This window comes from Pituophis catenifer, unplaced genomic scaffold, assembly GCF_029215685.1.
Source record: "Pituophis catenifer annectens isolate HBS135680 unplaced genomic scaffold, rPitCat1.0.hap2 SCAF_2, whole genome shotgun sequence".
In the NCBI taxonomy this organism is placed as follows: Eukaryota; Metazoa; Chordata; class Lepidosauria; order Squamata; family Colubridae; genus Pituophis; species Pituophis catenifer.
This window is the reverse complement of record NW_027256882.1, coordinates 205,342,527-205,358,380: the sequence shown is the minus strand read 5'-3', so window position 1 is coordinate 205,358,380 and position 15,854 is coordinate 205,342,527. Positions and strand designations below refer to the sequence as shown.

At 38.4% G+C, this 15,854-nt stretch overlaps 1 protein-coding gene across 3 annotated transcripts in view; it reads right to left on the bottom strand.

Moving 5' to 3' along the window:
• ZNF462 (zinc finger protein 462) overlaps nt 1-15,854 on the bottom strand; it is a 167,867-nt gene that overhangs the window by 15,345 nt on the left and 136,668 nt on the right. For all 3 annotated transcript variants that reach the window (XM_070938544.1, XM_070938545.1, XM_070938546.1), the window contains 2 exons: nt 8,990-9,245; nt 5,808-5,944 (listed from right to left, as the gene is read on the bottom strand). In XM_070938544.1, coding sequence (XP_070794645.1) covers nt 5,808-5,944; nt 8,990-9,245 — 393 coding nt within the window. The remainder of the gene's footprint in view (nt 1-5,807; nt 5,945-8,989; nt 9,246-15,854) is intronic.

Here is a 15,854-nt window from a genome sequence, read left to right as displayed (position 1 = left end):
GAGTGTTGCAGGAGGCAGTTGCAGCTGAAAAGAGCTGGGAGGGCTGTGCAAGCTCAGTTTTTGAGGCACTGCAAACCAGTCCTTTGCTGTTTCCAGGGTGGCCTCGCAGGCCAGATCTAAATACCCTGCAGGCCTTGAGTTTGACACCTCTGGTTTAGAGGTGGTGGTAGGTCTGACAGTAACTGTAATTCAAAGGCCAGATCAAACATTTACTGGGCAGCAGATAAGACAAGTTCTTGGTTTGCCTTGTCATCACATCTCACGTCATGGGTGACCCAAGCACTCATTTTCCCTTTCTTCCCAATAAGTACAGCCTGAGTCAGGGCATAATATAAGTGCATTACACAATGCATTTTCTGTGCACAGAACAGAAAAGGATGGCATATTTGCTCCTCCTTGCCACAATGAGAGCAGAGCTGGCTCTATAACTATCTGAACTTAATTGCCAGTTCTTTAATCATAGAGATCTTAGCTCATCGTCAAATGCACCTTTCTTTTCAAATTGTAGTCTGTGGAATTTGAATATCTTATTTGAATATCTTATACCTGCATAGGAATTATTTCTCTCAATTTAAAAGAAAAACAGTATTAATAAGATTCCAATGGTAAATATGTTACGTTTGCCTCAAATAATGCTGAAATTATTATCTCCCTCTAATCTTTGAAAAATCGAAGCCCTGATACCCTGCACAGCAACTGTCCCTATATTAAAAAAAAAAAAGAAAGAAGGAAGCAACAGCAGGTGAGGGAGAAAAACAGTCCTCATACTTTCAAATAACTATCATTTTATTCTGCTGATCAAGGTGAAACAGTGATACAAGATATTTAAAAAAAAATTAAAAAATTAAAGGCCTCAGGCAAATATTATTTGGTAAACTGCATGAAGCACTGGAAAAAATGTCAGGGCATTTATTGAAAGCCTGCATGAAAATTTGATTTATTAGAAGGTGCTAGCTAATTACATTATCTGGACTAAATGAGAAAGCTTTAACCTTTGGCTGAGGATTAGCATTTCTACCGCCCTGAGAATAAGGGTGCCAAAGAATTCAGGAGAGCTAGTTTGTTAGGAAAAGCAACCTCTTTTACAAGTCAGAAGTAATTCCTTACTACCACTGCAACCATGCAACAACTACTTTAAAAATCGCCCTGCAAATCTTTGTAAAGTACACAGAATCCTCGTTCCACTAGGCCTGTACGAAGTTAGTTGAAACCCAGCTTAGGTTGGTGTTCCAGTTGAATGACTGAATCAAGCAGCTCGGTACTGGCTTAGGCAGATTGATAACATCCTGTTTAATGAGAAACAGTCGGTAACTTTTTCTATGAGATTCTTGTTTGCTTCCCCACATATCCCTTAACTCTGGCTTTATAGGAAATTCCACATCGTATCTTAATTGGATCTGAATGGAAACAGAATGTATGCATTTTAATCCCAACTCTACCTACGAAGTTTCTCTGGCACATATCTGAATTTGTTATTTCTGATTTCCACTGGAACAGAATATATTTCCTCTATTCTGAAACCAAGAAAGGAAACATAACATAGTCGTAAGTTGCTGTGGCCATTTTTCCTCTCTCCCTACTTCCAAAACTTTTGAGTTTAGAAATCCTAGGAGATTACTTAATACATGTGATTGTGGGTGAAAACGCCTAAATCTCACAAGGTCTTCTTTTTTTTAATAATATACTTTGTTAATGTACGACCACAATTGAGTCCAAAATTTTTGTTGTTAAGTGAGATATTTGTTAAGTAAATTTTATGACCTTTCTTGCCACATTTGTTAAACGAATCACTGCAGTTGTTACATTAGTAAGAAGGTCATTTAAGTGATTCTGGCTTCCCCATTGACTTTGCTTGTCAGAAGGTTGCAGAAGGTGATCACCTGATCTTGCAAATATGAGTCAGATGCCAAGCATCTGAATTTTGAGCACGTGACCATGGGGATGCCACAACAGTCGTAAATGTAAAAAACAGTCGTAAGTCACGTTTTTTCAGTGCCATTGTAACTTTGAACAGTCACTGAATGAACTGTTGTAAGTCGAGGACTACCTGTTAAGATAAAAAAAACTAGTACAAACTAAGAAAAATATAAGAAAGGAAAAAGCAAAGAAGATCTTTTGAAGCAGTCAAGTGGATTCTGACCAGGGGTGGGTTGCTGGGAGTTCGCAGATGTTTGGGAGAACCTCTATCTAAGATTCTGTGCAGTTCAGACAACCCCCAAATCCCACTCCTGGCTGGCCCCACCCACCCCACCCCTCCCAGGAGTCCCCACACAGCCCATTTTGGATGCAGGAGGCTCGGGGAGGGCGAAAAATGGGCCTACCGGAAGTTTGGGAAGGGCCTCCGGAGCCTGAGGAGGCCATTTTCGCCCTCCCAAAGGCTCGAGGAAAGCCTCCAGAGCATGGGGAGGGCAAGACGCCCCTTCCCCCACAGTGGTGCAGGAGGCTGACTAGGCCATGTCCACCATGTCCAGGCCCACCCAGAAACCAGGCAGAGAACCCCTTGCTAAAATTTTTGAAGCCCACCCGATTCTGACCAATAGATCACAAATTGAGACCCACTTGTCTAATGCCAATGTAGACTGTAACTAAGCCTAGATGTCCTCTGTATTTTGTGACACATGCCCCAGAGAATCAGATGTAGCAATTTTTCAATTTTGTTGATAAAAGCTGAATGCCAAGTACTAATGCATTTCATGTGAAATAATAGATAATGCTTGCTCTTTGGTGATGCTATCCGAATGATATTTGCCATTTCCTTGAAACAATGGGCATGCTTCTGAGCATGCTTCCTGTTTGAATTTTTGATGAAATTATTATCACAAGTGCTACTGTTTGGGAAAAGTTTATAACGAAAGCTTCAAACATTCAGTCATATGTGGCTTGGCTGGCATAAAAAAAAAAGTCAGATATTGACAGAAGTTTTCACAGCTAAGATCTGTCAGGCAAAATTGGGCTAAACCCAGAACACTGCCCAAGAAAAAGTTAATTTGAGTAAAACAAATATTAGAGATGATTGACAAATTAGAACCCAGAGGCTCTATTAGTCATTCAGCCCATTGGACTAGGAAGACATTTTGACATCTAAAAGACTTCATAGGAATAGATTTTCAGAGGGAATGTATATTGGGGGGGGGGATCTGATGAAGAAATAGACAAAAAAAAAAAAAAAGCACAATATTTTTTAAAAACCTCAGAACCCGAGTTAGCTATTTTGAACTTTACTAGTTTAGAAAGAATTGGCAAATGGCTGCAAAAACGCTTTCGTGGATTCAGAGTTCTAGGGACTCTACCACATTTAAGTATTATGGCATCAGTTTTTCCTGTCCTGTCACAAGTATTGATCAACACTATACAATAAAATAATATTGGATATTACTTTGTATACATTAATGTGGGATATTACTTCATTAGCTTGCTAATAAGGGCAGCCTGCTTAGCTTTCACACCAAGTATAAAAGAATATTTTTTCAGGAATTCTTTATCATACAGAGGGAAACAGTATGCTATCCTTCACAATACTGCAAGTGCAGCTGCATACTAGATCTGCCAGGATCCTGATATTGTAGTGCTAATATAGCCACACCGTGTAGAACACAACTGCTAGTGATTTCCATCTCAAGACTTACTGTACAAGACTGGAACTCAATCTCTGTGTTTCTAGTCTGAGGGCCTTTCACTTCTACACCAAATTGACTCTTATTCCACTCATACATACTTGTAACTCAGGAATTATTTAAGCAACCTATCCTTTGTAGAAACAGCAGAAATGAAACCTAGAATGCGACAAGATCTGCATTTCAGAGAGCGTTAACACAAAACCCACACTGGTTTAATTCATATTTCTATTTTTGCCTTTCCTCCAAATCCCACTCTTCAATCTTCAAAAGCCTTTTTGCAAGCTTGGGAGACCAACGGGATCGGGCTACATTGCCCTGTAACTTCCATAGATCTAAAACTCAACTGTGACAGCAACAGTTTCCCTTCCCTTCAGTTTCAGGATTCCGTTACACGGATCTGAACACCAAAGAAATCCCCTTTTTTGGGATGCCATCAAAAGGGCATCTGTGAAAGTCGTTAGTCTGCTCTTCCTCTACATTCAGAGGCAATAACTACAGAAGCAGCTCTGGCTTTCCTGCCTCCCCTGTTCAAATTCTCAGAAACAACAGAAGCTTACAAAGAAGTGGCAAGCCACCGTGTAAGTTGCGACAGAAACACAAGAAAGGAAAAATATATTCTCCCGGAGAGATGGCACATGCTACTCATTGCTTCGGTGCCACTACCGTGCTGAGGAACACTACTCAGCGTGCAATAAGGCAAAATTCCACCCCAACACATGGATATGTGGTTTCAATAGCCAACAGACCATCTCAAAGCATCAAGGCTGATAACTATGGGCAAGGTTCCCAGCCAAGAGGACTCTAAGCAGCTGTCTTTTCAGAACATATAAATCTGCAGCCAAGAGAATCAGATATTATTTTGCTTTTTCAGTGGGCTAAATGCTTCCAACATTGTAAAGATTAGGTAAGATCTGATGCCAGGCATAGAAAGACATCCTAGGCCTAAGGTGATATATGGAAACAGGATTCGCGGGCATTTTTATGATAGGCACACATCTACAGAGCTTGTAATGACAGTCTTCATTGTGAATACAAATGACGAAAGCACTGAGTTGCGGATGGCAGCAAATCAGCACACTCCTTGGTGCCTAGGTGAATACAAGAATTGTATTCACATTTCTATAATCACATGAATGAGCAGCCTTTTGAAGGTTGGTAGCCACAATGGACAGGCCATGGCTTTCTTTCATTTCTAGACTTCCAATGAGGGTTTTTGGAAGCTTAACCGCTTTATAAAACCTTAGTAAGGTCACACCTGGAATACTGCATTCAGTTTGGGTCATCACATTACCAAAAAGATGTTGATACTTTAGAAAAAGTACAAAGAAGAGCAACTAAAATGATTAAAGGTCTGGAGATTAAAACATATGAAGAACGGGTGCAGGATTTGGGTTTGGCTAGTCTAGAGAAAAGAAGGACTGGGGGGGACAGGATAGCAGTATTTCAGTAGTTGCCACAAAGTGGAGGGAATCAACATATTTTCCAAAGCACCAGAGATCAGGACAAGACACAATGGATGGAAACTAATCAAGGAGAGAAGTAATCTGGAATTAAGGAGAAATTTCCTAACAGTGAGGACAATTAACCAGTGGAACAGCTTGCTGTCAAAAGTTGTGGGTGCTTCATCACTGAAGGTTTTTAAGAAGAGACTGGACAGTTACTTGTCTGAAATGGTACAAGGTCTCCTGCTTGAACAGGGGGTTGGACGAGAAGACCTCCAAGATCCCTTCTAGCTCTATTCTTATTAAGCTTTCTTAGGGTTTTTTAAAATTATGTTTTCATGTGATTCCTGTCTCAGAATGGTTTCCAGCAATGATAGTCAGAGAAGCATCTAGAGCAGGGGTGGGGAATAATGGCCCTTTTATGACTTGTGGACTTCAACTCCCAGAATTCCTGAGCCAGTATGGCTGAGCCAGTATGGCTGGCTCAGGAATTCTGGGAGTTGAAGTCCACAAGTCATAAAGGGGGCCATTGTTCCCCATCTCTGATCTAGAGCACTAAAAAAAAAAAAAAGGTTTAAGTCACATGCTTATGCCACCCTTATATTATGTGGATGCTGAAAATTGACAAGTGATCATGGATGTCACAATTCTGGTATTCTCCTAGGCACCATGTTTTCCAGTGAGTAATGAGGAGCCACACATGCAGACCTTGGAAGGGTCACTGATACATTCTTGTAAAGTTCTTTACCTCTATGAAGGACAATATGGTCGATCATGTTCCGTTTATATTTGGTGTGGTAGAGACAAAGAGGACAACGGAGATCTTTGGGTCCTTCCTCTGGAACTGCTGAATGCCCAGCTTCCACATGCATAGTAAAAGCAGATCTACAAACACAGAAAGTAATACACAAGCTCAGATAAGTGGGGAGAACCTTAACCTTTGATTAATTTTTTTTTTTGTGTGTGTGTGTGTGATAGAAACTACAGATATCAACATTTACAGACATGCTATACAAGTTTGTCAAGACAAATTTCTCCGATTTAAGGAACAGTGGGTTTTATAATATTCCCAGGAACTGATAGAAATAAAAGCTAGGTCTGACTCACATTAAACAATAATGGTTTGTGACAACCCAGACACTATTTTGTAAACCATGGTTTAAGGCTTAGTACAATTAGTTTTTTGTTTATTCATCAAACCACAGTGATAACAAACTATAGCTTAGGTGATGAATGAACTCAGTCACATTTTTTATTTAATCTCTTTGGAGATTTAGGATTAAATGTTATGTTAACCAATATTAACACAGATTAAACCTAATTAGAGTTATATTAATGAATAATTGAATACAGGTAGTCCTTGACTTAAAACCACAATTGAGCCCAAAATTTATGTTAAATGAGACATTTGTTAAGTTTTGCCCCATTTTATGACCTTTCTTGTCATAGTTGTTCAGTGAATCACTGCAGTTGGTAAATTAGTAACCTGGATGTTAAGTGAATCTGTGAGAAGATCACAAAAGGGGATCACATGGCCCTGGGACACAGCAAGTCATAAATATGAACAAGCTGGCAAGCATCTGAATTTTGATCACATGATCATTGGGATGCTGCAAAGGTCGTAACTGTGAAAAATGGTCCTAAATCACATTTTTCAGCGGCGTAACGTTGAACTGTCACTAAATGAACTGTTGTAAATTGAGGACTAGCTATATTCAATAGATCAATGTTACACTGGTGCCAATTTCAAATATATTTAAAGCAAAAGTATAGATAACCAGCATGTATTCCAAAGGGAACAGAGTGGGCATGTACAGTATGGATGGGCACAGAAAGGCATTTTAAGGAAAAAAAGGAATTCATCTCGAAATAGAAAACTTCTCAATTAACCCATAATATCAATCCATCCATCCAAATAGAATGGGACATCCATATTGTCCTGACTGAGATATCTGTACATACCTCGCATGGTTGTCAACATGTGTTTATGCACAGAAAATATTGGGATGCAGAAAATTTTGTTTTCAAAGGAGAGATTACCCGGATTGTATCTGAATTAGGATCTATTCATGCAAAGTAACTGCAGGTTCATATACTGTAATTTATATAATATATCATTTCTTCCAAAGGACATACACCTAGCAGAGCGTAATTCCATTTTCACAGTTTTATCCAAAAACTCCAGGAACCGTTTGTGAAGTTTCTTTTGAAAAGCATTAAAACCAACTTTAGGGAATTCAAAACTTAAGAGAAGGAAGATTTTGCTGACTGCAGAACCCTACAGAGAGTCAATAAGAATTCACTACTATATTCCCCTAGGCAGGTTTCTAAATTCTTCTCCCTTCAGGGCAAATGTCAACTTTAACTAAAGAGATAAGGTAAAGCGCTGTTGGAAGAGCTGTGTTCGCAAAGTCCCTCCCAGCCTATGCACACATAACTTTACTGAAGCTGCAAATATACAAGTGCAGCACAGGCAGCGCCAAGGTCAGGGGTGTCAAACTGGCGGTGCACGGTCCAGATGCGTCATGCGCAGGCCATCTCAGCTCTGCAAAGTGAAAAATGCCACGATATGTCATGTGACGGCAACGTGACGCGGGGAGTTTGACACCTGTGGCCTATCCTATTTCTACATGACACAACTGCAATCTTTGTGTTGCAGACTATGTTAGAGTGAAGACCATCGGAGGACTAGCCTACGCAGCTGTTTGCAAAAGGGTGCATACTTCAGACACCAATAGGCTTTCACACTTTTTCTGTCCTATGCATATTACAGCTGACAAGAGATTATCCATAAGCACATAGCCCTTTGCAGCTTGTGCTGCCCACTGGATTGTGTTCCTGGATTATAGACAGAACCATCCCAAGGACCCTAAATAAAAACCACAGCCACTGAAAGACATTTTAAATGTTTTGGGGGCAAACAGCCCTTATAGGATCAGCCTCCCCAATGACAAAGTGGATTTCAGGAGAAAGTAGCTTGTTGCTTTTCACACTTCTCCTTCACATGGAAAAGAGTGAAGTTATAATTGTAAGCATATGTGGTCCATTGGATTAGTTTTGTAGGTATTTCTAGCAATGTGGATTACGGTTCTCTTACTCGCTTCTACCACCTTATCTCAGACTCTAAAACTAAAACAGCAATCCTGTAAATCAGTGATCTAGGAATGAATCCAGTGTGATATCCTTCTGAGCTGATATTTATCGGGTTGTACAATAAAGCAAATATTTTTGTCTACTTTTCCACGACAAAGACTAGAAGCATGTTATATCGTAGTACTGCTAATAAATAAGTGGGTGTGTTTTGCAGTATTTAGTACAAGCAGCAACTCCTCCGCCCCCCCCCCCCACACACACTGTGTAAATGGGACATAAACATCCGGATATGGAAGCTGAAGTCACAATACAGAAATAGAGGGAACGCAGATCTACTGACAGAAGTTGTGTCAGCCCTTCAGGTAGTTCAGACAAGAAGCACCAACGATGAGCACTAACACTAACTTTATTTTAAGGTTAGAGTAATATAATTTTTGCAAGACTGAAAATATCTCTCCCCTCTCTTACTTTTACTCTCCTGAAAACTAGGGAAGGTCCCTTCTGAGATGCTTTCTCCAGCCTATCTCTTCTTTGGACTCACTTATCAGACTGTTGTCTAGATCAAGGGTCTCCAATCTTAGCAACTTTAAGACTTGTGGACTTCAATTTCCAGAATTCTGGGAGTTGAAGTCCACAAGTCTTAAAAGTTGCTAAGGTTGGAGACCCCTGGTCTAGATTGTAGTTCTTCCAGCTGTCTCCCAAGGTCATTCCAACAGACCATTATAAATTGCCAGGAATAGCTGCAACTGGCAACAGAACAACCTTTAGCTATTCAACCCTGAATAGCTGCTTAATTGGCAACAGAACAACCCTTAACTCTCCAGTGTAGCAACTTACTTAAAGCCTGTGTAAAATGAACAGTCTTTGCACTTGAACAACTTCTTCCCTCCATGTTTGTCACGATAATGACGGCGAATGCTCTGTATGTAACCCGAAGTGAATTCACAAAATTCACAGTTAAGGATGGCTTCGGCTTTCTGGTCTCCTCCAGAAAGTGGGACAGGGCTAATGTTGTTATTATTCCTTGCCAAGGCTGCGGACTGATAGTGGTTCAGTTGTTGCTGGACATCTGGAGGTTCTGAATAGGAAGAATCTGCAAGGGAAAGTAAACAACTATTTAACATTAACATCAAAAAGGGGAGAGAAGGAAGGACGACAAAGGAGGAACTGAGTTTGAAATTTAACTGCAACGCTAGATGAATGCTGTTCTAATTTATTTTTTTCATTGATTTTAAGAAAGTTGATTCCTATTGGTTGAATTATTGTTTTAACATAGTTGACAGTCAACATTATGGGTTTACTGTATTCATTTGCTGCTTGGCCAGACAAGGTCCAAAAAGGTGCTTAAATATACTTTTAAATGTAAAGTAAGGTATGTAACATGAGGTGTAGCACAGAGTGAATTTTATCAACTTAAACACATGAGCCAGCTGTGTAGATGTCCATATTTATCCACATTATAAAAAGCAGTGTAGCCTATTTCAGTGTATTAAAAATGAAAGTGCTCTTGAAGTGGATCTGGAAGCTACAATTAGGACAAATCAAAACGACAGAGCCTCTTTCCAAGTTGAGTTTGACTTATCGTTGTTGTGTAGAGTGTTCTTGGCAGCAGTAAAAAAAATGGCTTATCATTGCCTTCTGTTGGGATGTTCTTTCAACTTTCAATCTAGCCTAAAGCCCTGGGATTTTCTAAATAGTCCGCATGCTAGCCAAGTCCAACCTGGCTTAGCTTCAAAACATAGATAAGATCAGCCAAGTGCTGCCACCTACTGAAATGCTGAAGAGTATTGCAGCCACATTGTAAACTGGAACTGTTTGATGCTAAGAATTGACATTAATTGCTGCAAGTTTATTTTTGGGCTGAAGTTGCTGGTTTTAGCCCAGAAAATTCTACCAGGCTCAGCATAGAACTACAGCATATAGAATACTGCCTCATAACTTAGCTTTCAGGTGGAAATTAGAGTTTTCTTTGGACGCCTCTTTCTTTTCTCTTTTTACTTTAAAGTAACTCTAATTGCTACCAAAAGGAAAATCCAAGTACACATAAAATAATACTTTTATTAAAGTACGCACATCTACCTTTTCTTTTAGGGATATTGGAGATGGGTTGCAAAAAATGAGCATGATCATTAGATAGAAGGAAAGAATTAGGAGTTTTTCTAACAATTTCTGAGTCATTATCACCATTGAATGATCAGATCAATTCTGACACAAAGATTTGGGAGCCCTATCTTTTACAAGTCTTAACTTACAAGCATTCATTTAGTGACCATTAGAAGTTAGAGCAGTGGAAAAATGACTTACAACCGGTGCACGTAATAAAACCATCACAATCGCATGACCAAAGTTTGAGCACCTGGCATTTTATTTATGATGGTTGCAGCATCCTGGGGTCATGTGATTTCCATTTGAATGTTCCCAGCTAACTTCTGACAAGCAAAGTCAATGGGGGAAGCTGCATTTGCTTAATAACTGCGTAATTCACTTAACAACTGTGTCAAAAAAAGGTCACAAAATTGTGCACGGCTCCCTTCATAACTGCCTTGCTTAGCAATGGAAATTCTGGTTTAACTGTGGCTGTAAATCAAGGATTACCTGTATGAAATAAGCACAAATGGAAAATACTATACGAAGATTGAAAATGAAGGAGCTTGCAACAGGGAAAACATCTGTCTTATTCCAGATTCAGTAAAGGGAATATCCCATTATGAAATGTATTTTTTGCAGCTTTTACTCCAGTGAGGAAGGAAAAAGATCTATGCGTTATCAGCAGGCAAGCTTTACTTATAAAATTTATGCTAGTCTTCAACGTAGTCCTCAACGTAGGACCACAATTGAGCTCCAAACTTATGTTGTTACGTGAGAAATTTAAGTGAATTTTGCCCCATTTTACGACTTTCCTTGCCACATTTGTTAATTAATAACATGGTTGGTAAGTGAATCTGGTTTTCCCTTTGACTTTGCTTGTCAGGAGTCACAAAAGGTGATGACATGACTCCTGGACACTGCAATTGTCATAACTGTGAGTTAGTCAAGTATCCAAATGTAAACCATGTGACCATGGAGACGTTAAAACGGTTGTTAAGTGTGAAAAACGGCCATAAGTCATTTTTTTCCAGTGATGCTGTAACTTTGAACAGTCACTAAATGAAATGTTGTAAATTGAAGATTACCTGTATATGGGAATACAGATATAACTAAAGTGGGAGGCTACAAGTGCTGATCAAAACTACCGCAAAATTATAATTCCAAAAAGAGATATTTAGAAACTTTGTATTTCATCTTTAGAACTGTAAGCTGAATGTCAAATTTAGTCAAATCGATATAACCACAAACAAAAAGGACTTTTAATCGAAGCAAACAAAAGTGGAAAATAAAAGGAGGAAATATAAATTACAATCTGAAGTAATGGAGAGATATGTCTAATTGCTACAAGCTAAGTTTATGATATTTAATCAATTTGTAAAATCACCAAAAGGGAAAAAATCCTCTAAAGTGATTTGCATGACCCTATTAAGGTAACTGATGAATGAAGAGCTTGCTAGTCCCTGCTTCATTCATTCAGGGAGTGGGTAATAAACTATAGATGGATTGTGGCTTCTTTTCTTGGCTTGTCCTGAGAGAAATAATCCAGAATCTGTTTGAACAAACCACATTATTTGCTTGTGGGAAAAACTGTTAAGCATAATTACAACACTTTAATTCATTAAGATAGATTTGTGCCAACTGGCTCAATCTAATTCTTGATAAGAAATTTTCTTTGATTCTTTGCAACTACTGTTACAGAAAGAAAAATAGAAGAAAACAACAAAATGAAGGACAAAAGAAATAACAATGGTTGAATCTGACCTTTCTCAGCTTCTAACAATTCAAATATATAGGACTAGCTGGATACCCATGCTTTGCTACGAAACTATGTGATGGGGCATGGAACAGATTTCTTTTCAGGTGGGGAGGGGGAGTAGAACTCCTTAGCATCAGAGGGCTGTTTGGAAAGTGAAACAGTATTTGCTGTGTGAGCAAGAAGGAGACAGGAAAGAGCCTGGCCCTGGCTTAACTCAAGTGTTCTATATTAAAGCTGCTTCCTGCTGTGAAAGTAAAACTGAAAGTGAAACTCCTCTCCTCTGCTTGTGTTTTGCATTTGGAACAGATTTCTTTTCAGGTAGGCAGGGGGAGTAGAACTCCTTAGCATCAGGGTGTGTTAATAATAATATAGGAAATACTAATGCTCTGATGGTCATTTAGAAAAATCCTTTCTTAGTGAGCACCTAGAAGCCAAGAGGAACATACATGCAAATTTCAAGTTTGTAGGCTTTACGGTTCTGGAGATTTTGTGATTATGGCGTGAGTGGTTTTCACTTTTATATATATAGATTTTAGAGGGATGCCCCATAATGAAGTCTTTCAGGTGTTCTTCAGATAGCTCCCCCTGCTCATAAACACTATGAACGTCAATTGTGGGTTCGAAACCTCTGGACGCTCAAATAGATCATAACACTAAAATTAATTCTACAGCACCATAAAACATGCCTTGAATTTGGGACATGAATCCTATCTTTTGAAAGTTTTAGGTCACACTTCTTAATCTTTGTAGTAGAAGGGGTATAAATTAAATGGCATCCACACAAGCAAAACATAGGTCTTTAAGCCGGTTTCTCTAATTTATTTATTGTGCGAGTGTAGGGCAAAGCAAGGTCATGTAGAGATTTTAATGGGCCATAAGTTTAAATCACAGTGTAATACATTGCTTTCTTCCCTTGAGTCAAGCTGTCTCATTTAAATTTCTTCCCTTAAAATGAAGACAAAAAAAATTAAATTGCCAAAATTTAATCCTGGTATTAGTAGACTCATATAGAATATGTAAAACTGCTATATAACTTTTCATTTCCAGATGAAAAGGGAACACAGGTAGTTCCTGACTTATAACCATTTGTTTAGTGACCGTTCAAAGTTACAGTGACACTGAGAAAAAAAAGTGACTTATGAGGTCCTTGCACGTATGACTGTCACAGCATTTCCAGTCACATTATCAAAATTTGGATGCTTGACAACTGGCATGTATTTATGATGGATGCAACGTCCTGGGGTCACGTGATCGCCAAACTTCCAATAAGCAAAGTTAATGTGGGAAGCCAGATTCACTTAATGACTATGTGAGTCACTTAACAATTGCAGTGATTTACTTAATAACTGCAGTAATTTGCTTAACCATGGCAAAAAAAAAATTCATAAATTCAGGTATGAATCAGTTAATGACTGCCTTGTTTAATAACAAAAATTCTAGTCCCAATTGTGATTGTTAAGTCGAGACTACCTATAGTACAAATGAAAATTTCTACCACAAAGGCACACTTCTTATGTTCAGTATGCATTCAACAGTATATAACTCAATATTTGGCTGTATTCCTCCTTATTCGATCCCCACAAATCTGCAAATAACATCGGTTTTAAGCCTGTTTGTGTTTTTAGCTAATGCTTTGTACAGCTTCCTCCTGAAATTTGGCTCTGCTCCTGTACAATGTTTCTTTCAAATTTTGCAAATTTTTAAGGAAACATTTAATCAGAATATGTAAAATCCCTGTTTAGAAGTGAGTTTATAAATCGAAGAACCCAGAATAGAACAAATTGCAATTGGCCTTGTTATGAATCTGAGAGCAAAAGTATTGAAACTAAGTGAACGTGGACTTAATGGGAGGTCCATACAAAATGCTTCAGTTTTCTAACACAAAATATGTGCTCCCAGCAAAAGATCTAAGACAGGCAGAGAGAAAAGAAAGCAGTATTTCAATGCAGCATGCCAACAAGCAATAGCACTTATATACCGCTCCATAGTGTTTTTCCAGCACTTCCTAAGCAGTTGGCAGTCAGCATATTGCCCCAAACAATCTGGGTCCTCATTTTACTGACCTCAGAAAGATGGAAGGCTGAGTCAACCTTGAGCGGGTCAGGATTGAACTCCTGTTTATGGGCAGTGTTAGCTGCAATACTGCATTCCAACCACTGTGCAACCACTCCAAATGCCTTTATCAGAAAAATCTGGGAGTACCATCTACTAGTACCATTCAATGGAGTTGTGAATTAAGCACATGGCTGCAACTCTTGAAAGCAATTAGGATCATAAGGTAGGTGCAAAACAGTCACATGATTTCTAGGAACAATTGCTATGTTTACCCTCCTCCAACCACCCAATTATCTTTTCCAAATTATCTCTGCACCGTCCTAAGATCTACTTTAGTGCCTTTAGAAAGAGACAAAATTATTTTATCTAACTAATCTACTTAACGCCTGCAGCTGTCAATGTTCTTTCAGTTCTGAAGATTTTCCAATTCTTTACTGTTTCTTTTAAATCTTCTTATATATGCTCATGCTTTGTATGTCGTTGCTATTTAGGTGTTTATAGTCAGAGTTCAAGTATCATTTAGAAGTCCAGTACAAAATTGCACCACGGGCCTCTTTTTACATACGCACAATAGCATCCTGTGCATTACATTTTATGAGTCATGAAAGAACCATTTCTATTTTAATTTGGAATGGCATTTTCTACATTTCTGAAATTATACCACAGCCCACACTAAAGCATTTCTAACAATCCATAAGGCACCCAACCTCACTTTGCTCTCAAGTGATGAATCTTATCTCCAAGAGCACTTCAGGCAAAGATCCTGGACCAACAACTCTCTCTTTAAAACTCACAAGTGCTTGCTCTGCTTTGCAACAGGAGCAAAGATGTATGAAAACAGGTTTCTGTTTAGTATCTTCATATGTGAATTTCAGATTAGTCTCAAAAGACTTCAGTCTGGGCCAGTCTCCTTGAAACCCTTCCCCTTGTAAACATTTCCTTCATTCTGGATATACTGAAGAAAACGAGCAGCTTTTTAAAAGCTTTAGTGAATTTAAGGCAAATAAATACTGTACTTTTATTTTATAGGAAAGAATGAAAGTAAAACACCCTTCTGAATAAAATATAAGAATAGGTCATAACAATGAACTAATAGTATAATTAATCAGATGAAGTATTATCAGAGAAAAAAGATAGCAGATACGGCTTATATTGGAAAAGAATTTGCTTTAAAACACAATCAAATATCAGAAAGATTTCTTTTTCTTTCTATTTTTCCTAAAATTGATCTCTGAGGTAAGGCAGGCAAGAAAAACCAGTAAATCCAGTAGAGAGTAATCCAGTAAATTCAGTAGAGAGTTAAAATCTAGGCTTCCAGAGTTGAAGTTCACTGTTCATCACGATGCTCATCTACCTTCTCAACATGTCTTTTGGATCTTGGATATGGTAACAAAAAGGCAAGTATCTTGCTTAGAATATATCGCCGAAAACATGTTTAAAAATTTCTCGCCAAATTCCATATATTTTAATTGTTGTGCCATAAATTCCCAATTAACGTTATTGAATGCTTTCTGGGCGTCTAAAAATAACAGTACTACCTGTGTACCACTATGTATCTCATAATATTCTAAAATATTTAGTATTATTCTTATATTATTTTTCATTTGTCTTTTTGGTAAAAAGCCTTTCTGGTCGATATGAATAAACTCATTTAGGAACTTTTTTAGACCATTGGCTATTACTGATGTGAATATCTTGTAATCTGTATTTAGAAGAGATATGGGCCTATAATTTTTAATTAGCGTCCTATCTGAATTCTCCTTTGGTATCAGCACAATATTTGCCTCTACCAATGATGACGGT